Source organism: Chenopodium quinoa, unplaced genomic scaffold (genome assembly GCF_001683475.1).
Source record: "Chenopodium quinoa cultivar QQ74 unplaced genomic scaffold, ASM168347v1, whole genome shotgun sequence".
NCBI lineage: Eukaryota > Viridiplantae > Streptophyta > Magnoliopsida > Caryophyllales > Amaranthaceae > Chenopodium > Chenopodium quinoa.
The window spans coordinates 608,993-624,174 of record NW_018742244.1 but is presented as its reverse complement, the minus strand read 5'-3'; the positions used below and the strand labels follow the sequence as shown (position 1 = coordinate 624,174).

Genomic DNA, 15,182 nt, shown 5'->3' with positions numbered 1-15,182 from the left:
TCTCGGTCTAGGTTACTCGAGTTTTCGGGGTTAATTGAGTTTCTCAGTCAGGGATTACTTGAGTTTTCGGGGTTACTTGTGTTTCTCGGTTAGGGGTTACTCGAGTTTTTCGACAAAGGGTGACTCGAGTTGCTCGGTCAAGGGTTACTCGAGTCACAATTTTTTGAATGCGGCCTGGCTGAGAAACTCGAGTAACCCCTTACTGAGTAAACCTTAACCGAGTGAACCTCTCGAGGAATCCCTGTCCGAACGTCTCAAGTAACCCATGACCGAGAAACTCAAGTAACCCATGACTGAAAAACTCAAGTAACCTCACGATCGAAAAACTCAAGCAACCCCTGACAGAGTAACTCAAGTAACCCCTGACTGAAAACTCAAGTGACCCTTGACCAAGTAACTTAAGTAATCCATGACCTAGTAAATCAAGTAACCCCTGATTGAAAAAGTTAAGTAACCCATGTCTGAAAAGCACATGTAACCCCCTAACAAAAAAATTCGGGCAACCCCTACTGCATGGTGTGACCTGATACACCAAAAATTGTTAATATTAATATACTTACAGTAGAAATTAATTATCATGTACTTCATATAAAAAAAATTATAGAGTAGAAAATTTTATTTCTCTGTATTATTGCACACTTGCACAGGAAGTAAACTAGTATAGATAATAAAATGGTTTTCCATAAAAAACAACTTAAGCATAATAAACATCATCTTTTGCTCAAAAAAAAAAAGGGTACATCATCTATTCATCTCATCATAAACCCCTGTTACAAAACAAACGAGGCCGTGATGAGGCCCAAGTTTGTATAACATGAACTTTGGTCCCTGTCCACATTTCCAATTTCCATTATTCAGTTGAAGGTTTGGATCACAAACTCAATCACACTAGTCACTAAACTTCATTTTTATATAATTCCTCCATTGAAATCGTCGCAACTTCTCCGTTTTCCTTGGATTGAATCGTTACACCTGCAAATTCAAGGTTTTTTTTTTTTCACTAATTCGATTTAGGTTTTTGCCGATTCATCGATCGCATATTCTCCAGGTATTTCCTCTCGCTTAAATCGCATTTTTCCACCTACCTGAGTCATTAAATTGCTGTCATATTCATGATTTTTTGTTTCAAAGCTCGAATTAATGTCTTGTAACTTAAATTACAACCTGAATTGTATTTTTTTTTTTTGTTAATAATTATCTGATAAATTGGCAGATGACGATACAAACTTATGGTTAAAATTGAAATTATTTGGTGTTGATAAAAAAATCGCTTATTATCTGATGTCTTTTTCTTCTTTAATCTCTAGTTTTAGTTGTTGATTAGATTAGTGTAAAGTATCAATGTATTATTTCATGAAATTGATGATTTTATATTTTCAATTCCAGTGTCTATATTATGATATGCTTTTGATTTTGATTAGTAATGGCAATTTAGTTTCATTTATCTTTGACAGATTTTGCACATTGAAAAATTCCTTTATTCTAAGGTTTGAATGATACATTCTGTTTAATATATTGAAAAATTTAATTCTTATTAGATATGGTTCTATACTTCCATTTGTATGTGATCTTCTTATTTTACTTTGCCGAATTGGTGGCCTCTTAATCTTTGTTACTGTCTTCCCATGTCTGTATTAGTGTTTGCCAAATCGATAAGCTAAATAATGTTGTTTCCCTCTCTTTCAATCAGCCAAAGAAAAGGGAACATCAAATAACTTATAGGAGAAAAAGTGTGGAAAGAAATGAGTGAGAGTAAGAGTGAAGATGGGAAGCTATATCCATCTGTAAGCGCTGAATTGGATTCGGACCGACCCAACATTGAAGATTATCTTTCTGAATCCCTCCCTGAGCCTCATGGCAAGCTTCGTTTGTACTTATCTCTCTCTGTCCTCTTTATTTTTCCTTCTGATCAACTTTTTTTTAAAAAAATGGATATACGTAGTATGTATTTATTTGTTTGTGGGTTGAATTGACTCAATTTTAGGAGGGACTTGATTGATCTTTCTCCTGCTCTTACCGAGGCTGCTGGCGCCATTGTTGATGTGAGTGATTTAGTTTTATATTGAACATATTGTATGAACAAACATATTTGAACCCTTTTTATATCTTGTACAATGGTTGCTTGCTTTGTCTCCTTCGGTATTACTTTGCCTTTTTTCCCCCCCTTATCTTGTTTTCTTGTGATTTTCTTTCTAGTAAAACTTTGACTGTGCTGCTGTGATTTAGTAAATCTTGTTTGTTGCAGGAAGGCTGTTTCGATCGTAATATTATTTATAACACGTTACACATAAGTTAGATTCTTTGGGATAAAAATTAATGAGAAGCAAACCTTTGACTTTCAATGTCATCTTCTAAGTATCATATGCTTGGGTTATGGCTTCTTTTGACTATCATTTTTGTTTAATATGTACTCAGGACTCTTTTACGCGTTGCTTCAAGTCAAATCCTCCAGAGCCCTGGAACTGGAATATCTATCTATTTCCGCTGTGGTGTTGTGGAGTTGTTATGAGATACTTGATTATTTTCCCAATAAGGTTAGCTTTCAAATCAATTAGTTGGAACCACTGTTTCTTAAACTATGTGTCAATAAATGTTTCAAGTAAGTTTGGAATTTGTTTCTTTGATCCGAGTCCCACTTAAGAGGTGGTTACGCAAGTCTTGAGGAATTACCGTTAAAGGTTAGATTACAATATTTGTCTAGACGAACATGTAGAATATGCAATTAAGGCGGGTAGATCATGAGCATGTAAAACAATGTGCTCCTAAATTTGTCTAGATAAACATGTTAATTATGCTTTGAGTGTCAGTTTGTGTAGGTGGCCATACTGAAGTGAGATATATGAAAATTTGAGTGGAAAGTGACACAATTTGATGGTGAATTCGGTGTTGGTGACTTGTGATTCATGAGATTATTGTAAAGATAAACGGAAGGCATGCTGTGACACTTCGAATTTTGGGCATTCTTTTGGTGCAAAGAAATTATCTTTCTATCAATCATCTATTGTACTGTTTTTATTTACTTATAAATAATTCTAAATATGTCAAGAGGAAGTGAATAGATTTATAGAAAGGAAAGTCCAGTATTTTATGATCATCCAAACTGTCGTTAGATGCTGTATTGCTTTGAGACTCTTTGCACTCTAAGTTTGTTGCTGATAGGTTAATAAGAGTTATGTAGTTGTAATAGAGCTATTAAGCCTTGTGACTACTCTACATTGTGCTACTCTCTAGCTGACGCTTGTTAAATGTATTTCCGCAGGGTTCTAGTTTTGACACTCGGATGGATAATATTCCTTTCTCTCTACATGCCTGTTCATTTCTTATTGAAAGGGCAAAATAAGCTGAGGAAGAAATTAGAGGTACATTTATTTATATGTTTATATTTTTTTTATTGGGGGTGAAGTTTAAGCACTAATATATGTTTGTTCCAAAAGTATGTGACTATATCTTGGGACTTAATATATATTCTTTTGTGCTTTGAAACTTAGTTGCCCTAGAAAAAGAACAATGTTGCATACTTGCATGTCGTGATAGCAGTGCTGCTTATAGTGCATATTTCAAACAACAGCAACAGTCATTTTAGGTGCATGTAATATTGTAATGGCATGATACCTGATATAGGACCTAAGATTAACTTTTGCTAACAGAATAAAATGGCTGTACCAAATAGTAAACTAGTGCTCTATTTACACAACTGGAAGTTTGTAACGCATCCCCACTTACAGATTTAATACTTGCAAAATAGTAAACCGCCATAACTTTATAATTACGTGTATGATTTTTTCCGCTCAAATATATTGATTTTAGGATTTTGTTTGGAATTGGATTGTTTATAATATGTGTTTATTGAAAGAGAAAGAGTAAAGTGTTGGAGATTGCTTAGTTGTCAGCCCCATGGTTTTGAGTCACGGAAATTGTTGCAATCACAGTAATGGCCGCTGAACCACTTTCGTGGGCAATGCAGACGGTTTGTGGTCTGATACTGCATTTGCAATAAGCTCCAAAATCCTTAAAATGCTTTGCAATGTGGCCGAGTTAATACCAGGGTCAAGTCATTGTCTTTGTTATGTTTTCCTTAAATTTAGGATTTTTTAGTTGTTAGTTAGAATATCCACAAATAGCTTGTATTCAGCATATTACAATGTAGAGATAAGAAACTTTTTTCTCTCTAGCCTGAGCTAAACTTGAGTAGCAATGGCCACTTCTCTTTTTCAACAATCTTCTACTCTAAAATCCTCTAATTTTAACACGAAGTAAAAAAGTAATTTTGTTAAAGTTGAGAGGAGAGAAAAAAAGGTTTGTGTATAAAGTTAAAAAGTGGGCACTCTAGTTGTTTCAATTATTAGTGTTTGGGGAAGTGAAAATGTTTGTGGCTGTAAATGAAATGTGTTTAAAAGGTTCTCTATATTTTTGAATTGGTAGTTCTGAAAATACCTGCTATGACAATTTATGTTTCATTTGATTTCCTATCAGAGATCTCTTGTGGAGCTTATTTGCAGTTTCTTTGTTGCATCATGGACTGGGGTTATTAAGTATCATGGGCCACGACCGAGTGTGAGATCTAAGCAGGTGATAAATTCTGTGCAGTTTTGTTTTCATCAACGTTTTTCCCGTATTATACACTCAAAATTGATCTTTTGCTTTTGTTTCAAACAGATTTTCGTGGCCAATCACACATCCATGATTGATTTCATTGTTTTAGAACAAATGACTGCATTTGCTGTCATTATGCAAAAGCATCCTGGCTGGGTTGGTAAGGATTTCAAAGCAATGGATATGCTAACAATTCTCTTTGCGTGTTCCACCTTTTAGAATTTGATTTTTTTGGTATGCTCTCACAGATTCTGCTTTTCTATATTTATTAGAAACTTGATGCTCAAAAGGATACATGTTAATGAATGATGTATGATTAGAAACTAAGGTAATTTTGTTGATATGCTGCAACTTGAAGAGTTTCAGAACTGGAGCATTTCACGTTTACAGCTTAAGATTTAATAATATCATAATATATGGAAAAGCTTCAATCAGATATTGAATAAGCTGAGTCTAACACAGATGAATTAAAATATAGTGTGTTTTCATTGTATTGTCATATTTAAAAAGGGTAAATGAGTAAATCTATGTAGTGACATTTTACTGTTGTCCTTTTCGTGCAGGATTGCTGCAGAGTACTATTTTAGAAAGTCTTGGATGTATTTGGTTCAATCGTGCAGAAGTAAACGACCGTGCTGTTGTACAAAGAAAGTGCGTGTCTGGAAACATCCATGTTTTTATATCTTACCTAGGCTTTTCTAAATTTCAAGTTTACATTTGCAGGTTGAGGGACCATGTGCATGGGGCTGACAATAACCCACTTCTGATATTTCCTGAAGGAACTTGTGTTAATAACGAGTATACAGTTATGTTCAAGAAGGTAAAGAATACTTTAGTACTCCGTATAAGTTTTGGATGTCTCTGTTGTTAACTTTTGGATGAAATTTGTTGGCAGCAACTTGTTCTTTGATGCTTAACTATTTTTTTCCTGTTTTTTTTTTTTTTTTTTCATTTAGGGTGCATTTGAGCTTGACTGCCCTGTTTGTCCTGTAGCTATCAAGTACAACAAGATTTTTGTTGATGCCTTCTGGAACAGTAAGAAGTAAGAGCTGCTGTGAGCTTCTTTCTTGATTCTGGATGTCACATAAGGATATTTTCTATTGCTGCATTGATTGTGTCTTTCATTCTTTCCTTTTTGTTTAAATTATCTGTCCTCTCAAATTCTTCAGGCATCATTTAAGTATCTCTGCCACCTTAGAAATTAGAATTGTTCTTATTCTAAACCAGCTAGTCACGATGTTTATAGGTGGTTGGTTGGTTGCTTCTTTGTGAGTGTTTCTTGTGACTGCAACCTGTGACTCCATTAGAAACATCCATAATTTCTAGTGTCCAACCTATTCCCATGACCTTGGTGGGGTAGAGGCCAGGAAAAAGGATCAGATTAAAGAAGAAAGAAAGAAAATTGGCAGATACTTGATCTCTATGCTGAGCCCTAATCCCCTAAATGTCCATTTGTAATATGCCTGCTAATAGACATAGTTTAAAAAAATAAGTCTGATTTTAGTGTGCAAGTAAATGCCAGTTAATGTGTGGTTATCTTAAGAGGATTCTATGTATATGCAGGCAATCATTTACAACACATCTGCTTCAGCTAATGACATCTTGGGCCGTTGTTTGTGATGTTTGGTATCTAGAGCCCCAAACAATAAAATCGGGAGAGACTCCCATTGAATTTGCTGAGAGGTGAATGAATATTTCTATCTCCTTCATTTTGTATAAGCATGAGATGTTGGATTCATTTTTTGTGTAATGTATTTCTCTTTTTGCAGGGTTAGAGACATGATCTCTCATAGAGCAGGCTTGAAAAAGGTTCCTTGGGATGGTTACCTGAAGTATCTACGCCCCAGCCCTAGGTTCACAGAGAGCAAGTAAGTCCCCCCCCCCCCCTCTCTCTCTCTCTCTCTCTCTCTCTCTCTTCAGTAAGGCCAATATTAGTAAAGCAAAGAATTTTATACTATTTGCCCTCTCCATACACAGGGATTCAACTACTTTAACATTGCTTCCTCTTGGCCACCCTCTCCTTTATGTTCCCGTCTTTCTTATTTTAAGGGCACGAGGGTCTTTTTATTATAATTTTTTTGTGTGGTGTTGTGGGTGGAGGGGAGAGAAGGGGGGGGGGGGTGTTGTAATCTATAAACTTACAAAGAGGCTTGCTTAGTTAAAAAATGGCTTGTGTCCATATTGGACTAGTGCAATCTCTCTTTGGTACTTAAGTAGTGCTTTGTTGGTACCCGGTTAAGTACATATATACTTCTTAATCGGTACCATTATATAGGGGTTGCTGGGCATTCTGGGCAAAGACATCCTCATTTATCAAGGGGGGCAGTAAAAGAAAAAAAGAGAATGAAGGTGGATGGAAGTTACGGGATGAGGTAGTGCCTGTTATCAGGATGGAGAATTGAGGGTAATCTTGGAGGTTGTGAAGGCATCATCTCTACGATGCTACCTGACCCTTCTACCGTCGCCTATCATCAATGCTCCAACCCCCCCCCCCCCAACACACACACACACAAAAAAAAAAAAAAAAAAAAAAAAAAAAAAAAATTCTACTAATTACTAAGTTTCTCTTGGGTTTTGGTGGTTGGATAGTTATTCATAACAAACTTAATATATATCAATCTCTAATTACCAAGTACAAAATATTGATGTTGAATGTTTCGTATGCACAGGCAAAAAAGCTTTGCTGAATCAATATTGCGACGATTTCATGAGAATTGAAAAGCTCTTATTCAAGCTCTAGCTCTGCCTTTCGGTTAGCTCCTCCTTTCAACAACTTGTTACTGTATTTAGCCATCAACTGATTTGTTCCTCTTGATCCTTATTATAGAACATAGAGTTTTTTAGATGTGATGTTGCATGTAGCTATCTTTTCTTTGATACACTTGGTAGGAAGTTTTTGATTTGACAGAAATGATTGATTATAATTTTCTAATTAAACTTATAAACTTTGATTCGCAAATGCTGGTACTTGTTTACAACACCAAGATGAAAAAATAAACCAAATCGATGCTTGTGCCATGTTTTCATTATTTATATTTTGATACTTTTTCTTTTTAATTTGTCTTGGTTTTTACTATTGGTGTTGTCTATAAATAATTCTTTCTTAATTTAGTTATGTAAATGCAGTTAATATAAATTGTTTCAATATATATATATATATATATATATATATATATGTATTGCTACACTTTTTTGGTAGTAAATGATAACAAGTGTAGTTTGCAGATAAATTTGTCTAGTTATGCATTAGATATGCATAATTTTGTTATTCACTGATTCGATCCAAACCAAAATGGACTTGATCCAAACATGAATGAATTGGTCTCAAAATGACAGCGTAATAAGCCATGACCTGACTGAGCAGCTTGACTTGAAAGAAAACTCTAGACATCTTGAATGAATGAGTGTTGATGTGAAGTCGCAGTAGAAGCTTGGACAATCCTAGCATAATGAACTCTGAATTAGTTCCTTCCCAATTATTATGTGCTATATACTAAGATTTCTGTGGCTACTAGGTAGGGCACAAACCCATCTGCAAGAAGCCAGAAAATATTATTTATGGGTGGCCATTAAATATGGCATGTTTTTTGGGTTTTTCTTAGGAATAAGCTGCGAGGCTTTATGATTCTTCTCTTGTCAAATCTGTGATTCCTTATTAGCAAACGAATCTCCAAGCAAAGCACGCAATAACATGCACTGCTGAAACATTTGGAAATTGTTTTTTCTGGGCTCTTGATCTGTGGGTACTTAGATAGGTGAGATTGTTTCCAGTTTATTTCTCTTAAATTGTGCTGTTGTCATCTGTTGATTATAAGCTCGAGGTATTGCAGTGTCAGAATGTCAGATAGAGAGTTGCAACTTGCCATTTAGTATATGATTAAGTATTTACCCATAGTACGGAGTAAATTCTTGAAAATCTGATTTGAGGATAGTTTAAGATTTATGGAGTAATTTTCTAGGTGGAAAATCGTGTAAAACTGTAGGTCATTGATAGTCAAGGTTGTGGAGATCCCTTTCCTCTGTATCTGTCATATTTCCTGACTTGTTAATTTGTTATCTATACTCCATATTCAATATCAAATTTTGTACACTTGACAGTTGACACTAATGTACGGAGGAGATGTTAGAGTTAACAGTACCCATTTGTACCTGGTTAATTTCGTTTTACAAGACAAATCTTCGGTTTTGATAGGTTTTTCAAAGGAAAGAAAATATTCTCCCTGCAGCCACAACCTTGACTATCAATGACCTACAGTTTTTTTTTGCATAAATAGCTCAATAATTAATATGAGTTGCTAGATAAGTACATATATAATACTTCCTATTTTATACCACCAAAACCAACTGATCGTTAACTTATCTGTAGTTTTTTCATTTGAATTCTGACTAGTCAATTTGTGAAACTCCTTACATTAATTAAGAAGTCGTAAAAAACTAAATATGGCCATCCTTGGATACTCTCTATTTAGTTTTGTGCCAGAAGATTAATTTAAAAATCTTTCTGGTAACGTTTTACTTTAATCTACCTTGTACTCGTAGTTTTTTTACTCTAATCTTTCTGGTAATTTAGGCTGATACAATCTTTACAGGTCCTATCTATCGTTAATTCTGACAGGTCTGATCTATGATTAACTCTAAAGTTCTAAATCTCCGGTAAATGCTGTGTACTAAGATCAAAAGCTTGTCTTTTGGATAAGTAACTAATTGATACGAAGTATTAAAAGTGTACCTATGCTTTATTTAAAGTGTGAACAACCTGAGCATTTGACTTTCGGAAACCAGAATGAAGGAGAATGTGTTCAAGTGGCATACGCTATGCCGAAAACTCTGGGTTTGACTTCTATTTGGTCAACGCCAGGACGCCATTATTGTCCAAATTATGAAATTTCTAATTCCTAAATTTTCTCTGTTCTATCATACGACCCTTGTTGTTGGGGTGTCACATCATTATCATAATCTTCATTTAATTATAGTTTAATACAGAAAATATTATATAAATGCATAATTATCAATAGTATAATTGTAAATAATATTATTAATCTCTTGAGACTGCTGAAGCAATTCGCCTTGACTAAATTAATTTAATAAGTTAAATGTAGTGAAATTATTAGAAGCTTTGCTGCAAGTCATTATTTGTATGAAGTTATAGGATGGATTATCATTTATGTAAGATTAATAAACGGCGACTAAACTAATTAATCTATGATGAAATGATTAGTATGCCCTTCATAAGATAAAAAAAAATTCATGTGAAAGTGCCAACTTTTCCACTAACGCTACTTCGTTCCAACACGCTGTTGTAAGTATGAATAGAATATGAAAGAGTTATACTACCTCCGTTACATATTAGTTGCAAATTTGGGGTATTATTTGTGAGACATAAAATATTCCAAAGTTGCAACTAATATGTAATGGAGGTAGTATAATGGAATTTGTCAATGACCCAACTTGTTTTCAAAAAGAAGTTCGACTCTTCTTTCAACCTTCCAATTTTTGTGCCCTCGTGACTGTCTTTGTCCTTGTTTTTATGTAAGGAAAAACGGAAAATGTTATATGCAACTTCTATAAGAAACTAAGAAAACGAATGATTGTGAATAGCATAATATTAATTACACCGATTTATGTGTAATTGTGTAAGCTTTCTTCTAAAATGATTGTGAATAACTATGGCCATCAAGGCATCAAAAACGGGGAGCTAAATTAAGATTTATAGAGTGTTATATGGAGTAGCATAAAATATATTACTCCATAGTTCAATATCAATAGTTGTATACTTACATTATTTTAGCTATATTTACAATATTTATTTATTTTTTCAGTATAATTATTGGAGTACCAGCAGTCTAGCACGTCTTGTGTATGGCTGGCTATAAATATAGCCCGTTTATAAAAAAATAAAGTAATTTTTATAACACTAAGTGAGTAACTCCTATAATCTAGACAAAATAACCCCTATAATATAACACTAACGAAGTAATCCCATATTGACAGGCCAGACAGTGTGACCAACTCAATATTATAGTCTATACGCGTGGCCAACCTATGTATAAGAATTTGTGTTTGAACATATATATATATGGCTTTGAATGTATCCCAAACTTAAGCAGTGATAAATAAGAAAATTCAAATATTAGGCTAGTGTATATGTAGACATGTGATAACTCTGATAAGGGATGCTATTATTAGAACAAGGTGTAATATACTCTAATACCCACCAAAACACTATTTTATCACTATCATAGACTTAAACAACATGATTAGTCAAAGTCCACTCTTTTCTTTCGCCCTTCAACCAACTAGACAAACAAACCCAAAAACCACATTAAATTCATCCCACCTTTTAATCAAAGTTCCAACTTGAAACCTCCTATCTTTCATTCTTTCTCCCTCTTTATAACAAAAAACACAAAACCAACACTCCCACCTACAATAACAACAACAATGACTATCCTCCTCATCCCACTCTCCTTCCTCCTCCTCCTCCTCTCACCACCAATCATCTCTGCGCAAGCACCGCCACCGGTGTTCAAGTGCACGACAAAGTCCACTTGTCGTGCACTAGCCGGCTACATCTCCCCGAACACAACCACCATCGGTCACATCCAATCACTCTTCCAAGTCAAAACACTCCGTTCTATCCTGGAGTCAACAACCTCCCTTCAAACACTCCTCCAAGTCATACAGTGACTGCGAACTCAACCATCAAAATCCCTTTCCCTTGCCATTGTCGCAACGGGACAGGGATCTCTAACCGTGTTCCTAAATACACTGTTGTCAAGTGTTTTCCGGACTCGTTGATTACCCTCAAATTGTGACTGCTAATGGGATTAAGGATCCTAATCTCATTATTATTGGTCAGAAGTTGTGGATCCCACTTCCGTGTAGCTGTGATGACGTGGAGGGTCAGGAGGTGGTTCATTATGCACACGTGGTGGCTCCTGATAGTAGTGTCAGTCAAATTGCGGCCGAGTTTGGGATGACTTCGGAAAGTTTGATGAAAGTGAACAGTATTTCTGATCCTAAGAGTCTCATTGCTGGTCAAGTCCTTGATGTCCCTATTAAAGGTTCTTTTTCTCTTCTCTCTCGATTTTATTAAATTCGTCTATTAATAATGTAATTTGACTTAGTAACGTGATAATTAAATTCAAAACAGACTACTCAATTGATATTTTAGTTTCATTTTAATTTTCTAATCAACCAATAATTAATATCATCAAATGTGCAAAATTTATGTTATGGTCTGGGTTTGGCTTCCTTTTTGTACACTTGGGTACATATAAAAGTTCTCAGTCATATAAACACTACTTACATACATTATGTTTATCTAATACATTCAGGTGTATAATAGAAGGCGGGATGTATTTTAATATATAAGTGTATTGACACATAACACAAGAAAAACAGGAAATAGAAAAAAAAAAATAAAAAATAAAACATTGGTAATTATGTATTTTAAGTTGGTGTTTAAGGACTGTTTAATCTAAAACATAGCAAAGGGATAGATTCGAATACGAGAAGAAGTGACAAAGTAAAGAAATAGTTCCGAAATTGGATTTTGTAGTCAGAAAAAGGCTGCTATGTCTACCCACGGCTTGCATTTTGCATGTGCACGTGCTTTGGTATTGAGTTCTGCCTAATTTCGAATTAATTCTACCATAAAACAACAAAATTGGGCCGTAATAAACAATTATACTTACATTTGAATTATATTTATTTAATTACTCCAAGGTTTAACAACGGCATTATTTACAAAGTAATAAAAAAAAAACTACTAAAATTGTCTGTTAACATAGGTGGATATCTAATGTTAGAAAATTTCAATGTATCTATAATAAGTTAAACAACATTAATTAAGTAATAAGGAGTAACCCTAATTAAAAAATTACTACTTGTAGTAGTTTTTGTCTGTTACTACATATATAGGTGGATGTGTAATGTTTGAAAATTTCAATTATCTATATAATAGGAGGGTGTATAATGAGAGTATGTTTGAATTTTTACTGACGGGCTATAGTATAATGTTCAGAAAATTAGTGGGCAAGTTGGGGTATAGGCCCACTATTATTCAACCCACTTATCTTTAGCTTTACATGGGCAATGGGCCCACAGTTTACTTTCTCTTGTTCCCATGGTTTCACACTTGTGTGCTGCGGCTAATGACTCTTTCAAACTTATGAAGTTCATGCATTTTATTATAAGTAATTGATTGCACTAGGGGTGAGCAAAAAATCAGGGTACCCTGAATCGGAATCGGAATCGGAACCTGTTAGGAACCGCAGGTTCCGGAACCAGAACCTGTATAAGAGGTTCCGGTTCCGAGTAGCAAACTGGAGAACCTGTTGTAATAGGTTCCGGTTCTCAATTTTTTGGAATCGGAACCTGTAGGGTACCCTGTACCTGATAAAAGTATCACTTAATTTCAAATTATACACTAATTCTTACTCAATTTTTAAATAATAAATATCAAAATTACAATTATAAAAATATATATATTAAATTTGTTAGACAACTACTATTAGTTTGTCTTATTTGCAAGTTGCAAACATTATAAATTAGTGACCAACCAGTTTATTATTAAAAATTCCGCGAAAAAGTTAGTGAGTATATTATAATACAGGGTACCCTGAATCGGAACCGGAACCTACAAGTTCTAGTTCCGGTTCTCAATTTCTAGGAACCTGTTCAACAGGTTCCGGTTCTCATTTTGAGGAACCTGTTGAAGCAAGTTCCGGTTCCGGTTCTGGTTCCTGGAGTTTTTACAGGGTACCCTGTTATGCTCACCCCTAGATTGCACCATGTAAGATATAAGAGAGGCGTTGTTTTCGCCTTTTAGGTGGATAGAATTGTACTCCATAACATGTAAATAAGATTGAGAGGCCGAGAGAGTAGTATATTTTCACAAGAAAAATAATGTTTGGAAAAATATAAAGAGAACGAGTATAGAACATAAATCAAATAGTGGATTATAGGAAATATTATTGCAGCATTTATAATGCCATATTGTTGAAACTGCCAAAATGAAAACTGTTTTTTTGGGACATCTCTAGCTGACTAGATGATAAGATGTACTCGTACAGTCGTACCCTAATGCCTAGCACTCAAGTTTATGTACGTGCATATATGACTGTGAAAGTGGATGTGATCATGTGAACTTTCATTAATAATAATTTATGATTATACAATTTGATCAAATTTGATAGAGCTAAAGCACTAAGCAAGCGAGAACTTGTTATTCTAAGTGATCGGAGTATTAATAACTTATGTACTTTAGTTCACACGCTAAGTTTCTAATTGAATAAAGCAATGAAATGTTCTGAATAGAAAATGGTTTGTTAAAGTTATACTCTCCGTAATTCTAGTGTCATTTTCACAACCTTTCATTACAATCCTCCAAAATCTCAATACTCAAATTATATATGTAGTACCAACATTTTGATCAAAGAGGGCTTCATATGTTGCATTCTTTTTGCTTCATATTTTCCTCAGCTCCTTGATCAGTTTACTTTTTTTAATAAAAATATCTGATGCAGCTTGCAGCTCAAGTATAAACAACAGCTCCTCTGATTCCTCGTTGCTAGTCGCCAATGGCACTTACGTTTTTACTGCCAACAACTGTGTAAGGTGCAGCTGTGACAAGACAAATAACTACACGTAAGTTCATTCATTGTATCATATTGGTTCAATTTAATCAACTATTTACCCTGCTTGCATAAACTTCAACTAATCTAGCTGTGTACTTACATTTTCTATGATGCTTGTATGGCTTGTTTTAGGCTGAATTGTCAACCATCAGGACTTAAAGCAGTGAATTGGCCTACATGTCCTGCTATGAAGTGTCCTGATTCGAATTTTTTACTTAGTAACTCGACTACTTCAAGCTGCAGCCGTACAACTTGTGCCTATGCTGGTTACAACAAACAAACCGTTCTCACTACCCTTGCTGTTGAAAACACTTGTCCTGGTAATCTTCAAATTTCTGTACGATTTTATCATACACATTCATACGCGCTCTTGATGGAAAACAACCAATTTCTTTGATTATTGAATTAAGGAGCGTATATAAACTGATTTAATCAATTCAACCTGCTATACTTCAGGCCTTAATAATACAAATATTGTATAGCTTAATGTATATTTGCAGTGATTTTGTACTTGATAAAGTTGCTGATGTTTAGCTCTGTCTTTGCCTCAACGTTGTAATGCAGCCCCGGGATCAAGTGAGGACAGCAACGGATCTCGTTTGAGAGGTTGGAGTTTGGCTATTGTTTTGCTCAGTCTTCAGATGATCATGCTGCAGACATTTCTGTGATTCGTTTATACTTGGGGAGTATTTTGTGTGGCTTAGTACATTAGAAGTTAGATTTTGTTTTTGTTTACTTGGTAAATTTTTTTCCTTCCTTTTTGTTTTTGGTTTGTTTGAGGGTAATGGGGTGTTGGTTGAAGAAATTGGATGTAATTTGTAAGTGTTGTAGTTGATGAATTGTCTGGCATTAATATCTGAATCAATAATAATGCTTTGGAATCCAATTGTTTTCTTAATTACGATTATTTAGTTTAACTATGACGGTAGTCAACTTCTGCTGTGACTT

General features: G+C 34.6%; 1 protein-coding gene and 1 pseudogene across 3 annotated transcripts; both read left to right on the top strand.

Moving 5' to 3' along the window:
• The first annotated feature begins 728 nt into the window (after positions 1-728).
• Positions 729-9,628, top strand: LOC110738499 (glycerol-3-phosphate acyltransferase 3-like). 3 transcript variants are annotated; one of them, XM_021918917.1, is made up of 14 exons: positions 729-1,048; positions 1,691-1,870; positions 1,985-2,042; positions 2,416-2,534; positions 3,260-3,359; positions 4,474-4,569; positions 4,657-4,753; positions 5,157-5,244; positions 5,317-5,413; positions 5,550-5,635; positions 6,157-6,276; positions 6,363-6,461; positions 7,263-7,345; positions 9,183-9,628. In XM_021918917.1, the coding sequence occupies exons 2-13, from the start codon at positions 1,743-1,745 to the stop codon at positions 7,309-7,311; spliced, it is 1,137 nt and encodes a 378-aa protein (XP_021774609.1). In that variant the 5' UTR covers positions 729-1,048; positions 1,691-1,742; the 3' UTR covers positions 7,312-7,345; positions 9,183-9,628. The 3 variants fall into 3 exon arrangements, with proteins under 3 accessions (XP_021774609.1, XP_021774613.1, XP_021774605.1); XM_021918921.1 differs by having other exon boundaries at positions 9,209-9,625; XM_021918913.1 differs by lacking the exon at positions 9,183-9,628 and having other exon boundaries at positions 730-1,048; positions 7,263-7,611.
• Positions 9,629-9,992: 364 nt separating this feature from the next.
• On the top strand, positions 9,993-15,132 carry LOC110738514 (annotated as a pseudogene).
• Positions 15,133-15,182: the final 50 nt, after the last annotated feature.

Excerpts from the sequence above, each read along its gene's own strand:
- LOC110738499 (XM_021918917.1), top strand. The coding sequence starts at position 1,743 with ATGAGTGAGAGTAAGAGTGAAGATGGGAAGCTATATCCATCTGTAAGC. Across the intron at positions 3,360-4,473 it reads AGCTGAGGAAGAAATTAGAG|AGATCTCTTGTGGAGCTTAT; the intron begins GTACATTTATTT and ends ATTTCCTATCAG. Across the intron at positions 4,570-4,656 it reads CGAGTGTGAGATCTAAGCAG|ATTTTCGTGGCCAATCACAC; the intron begins GTGATAAATTCT and ends TGTTTCAAACAG.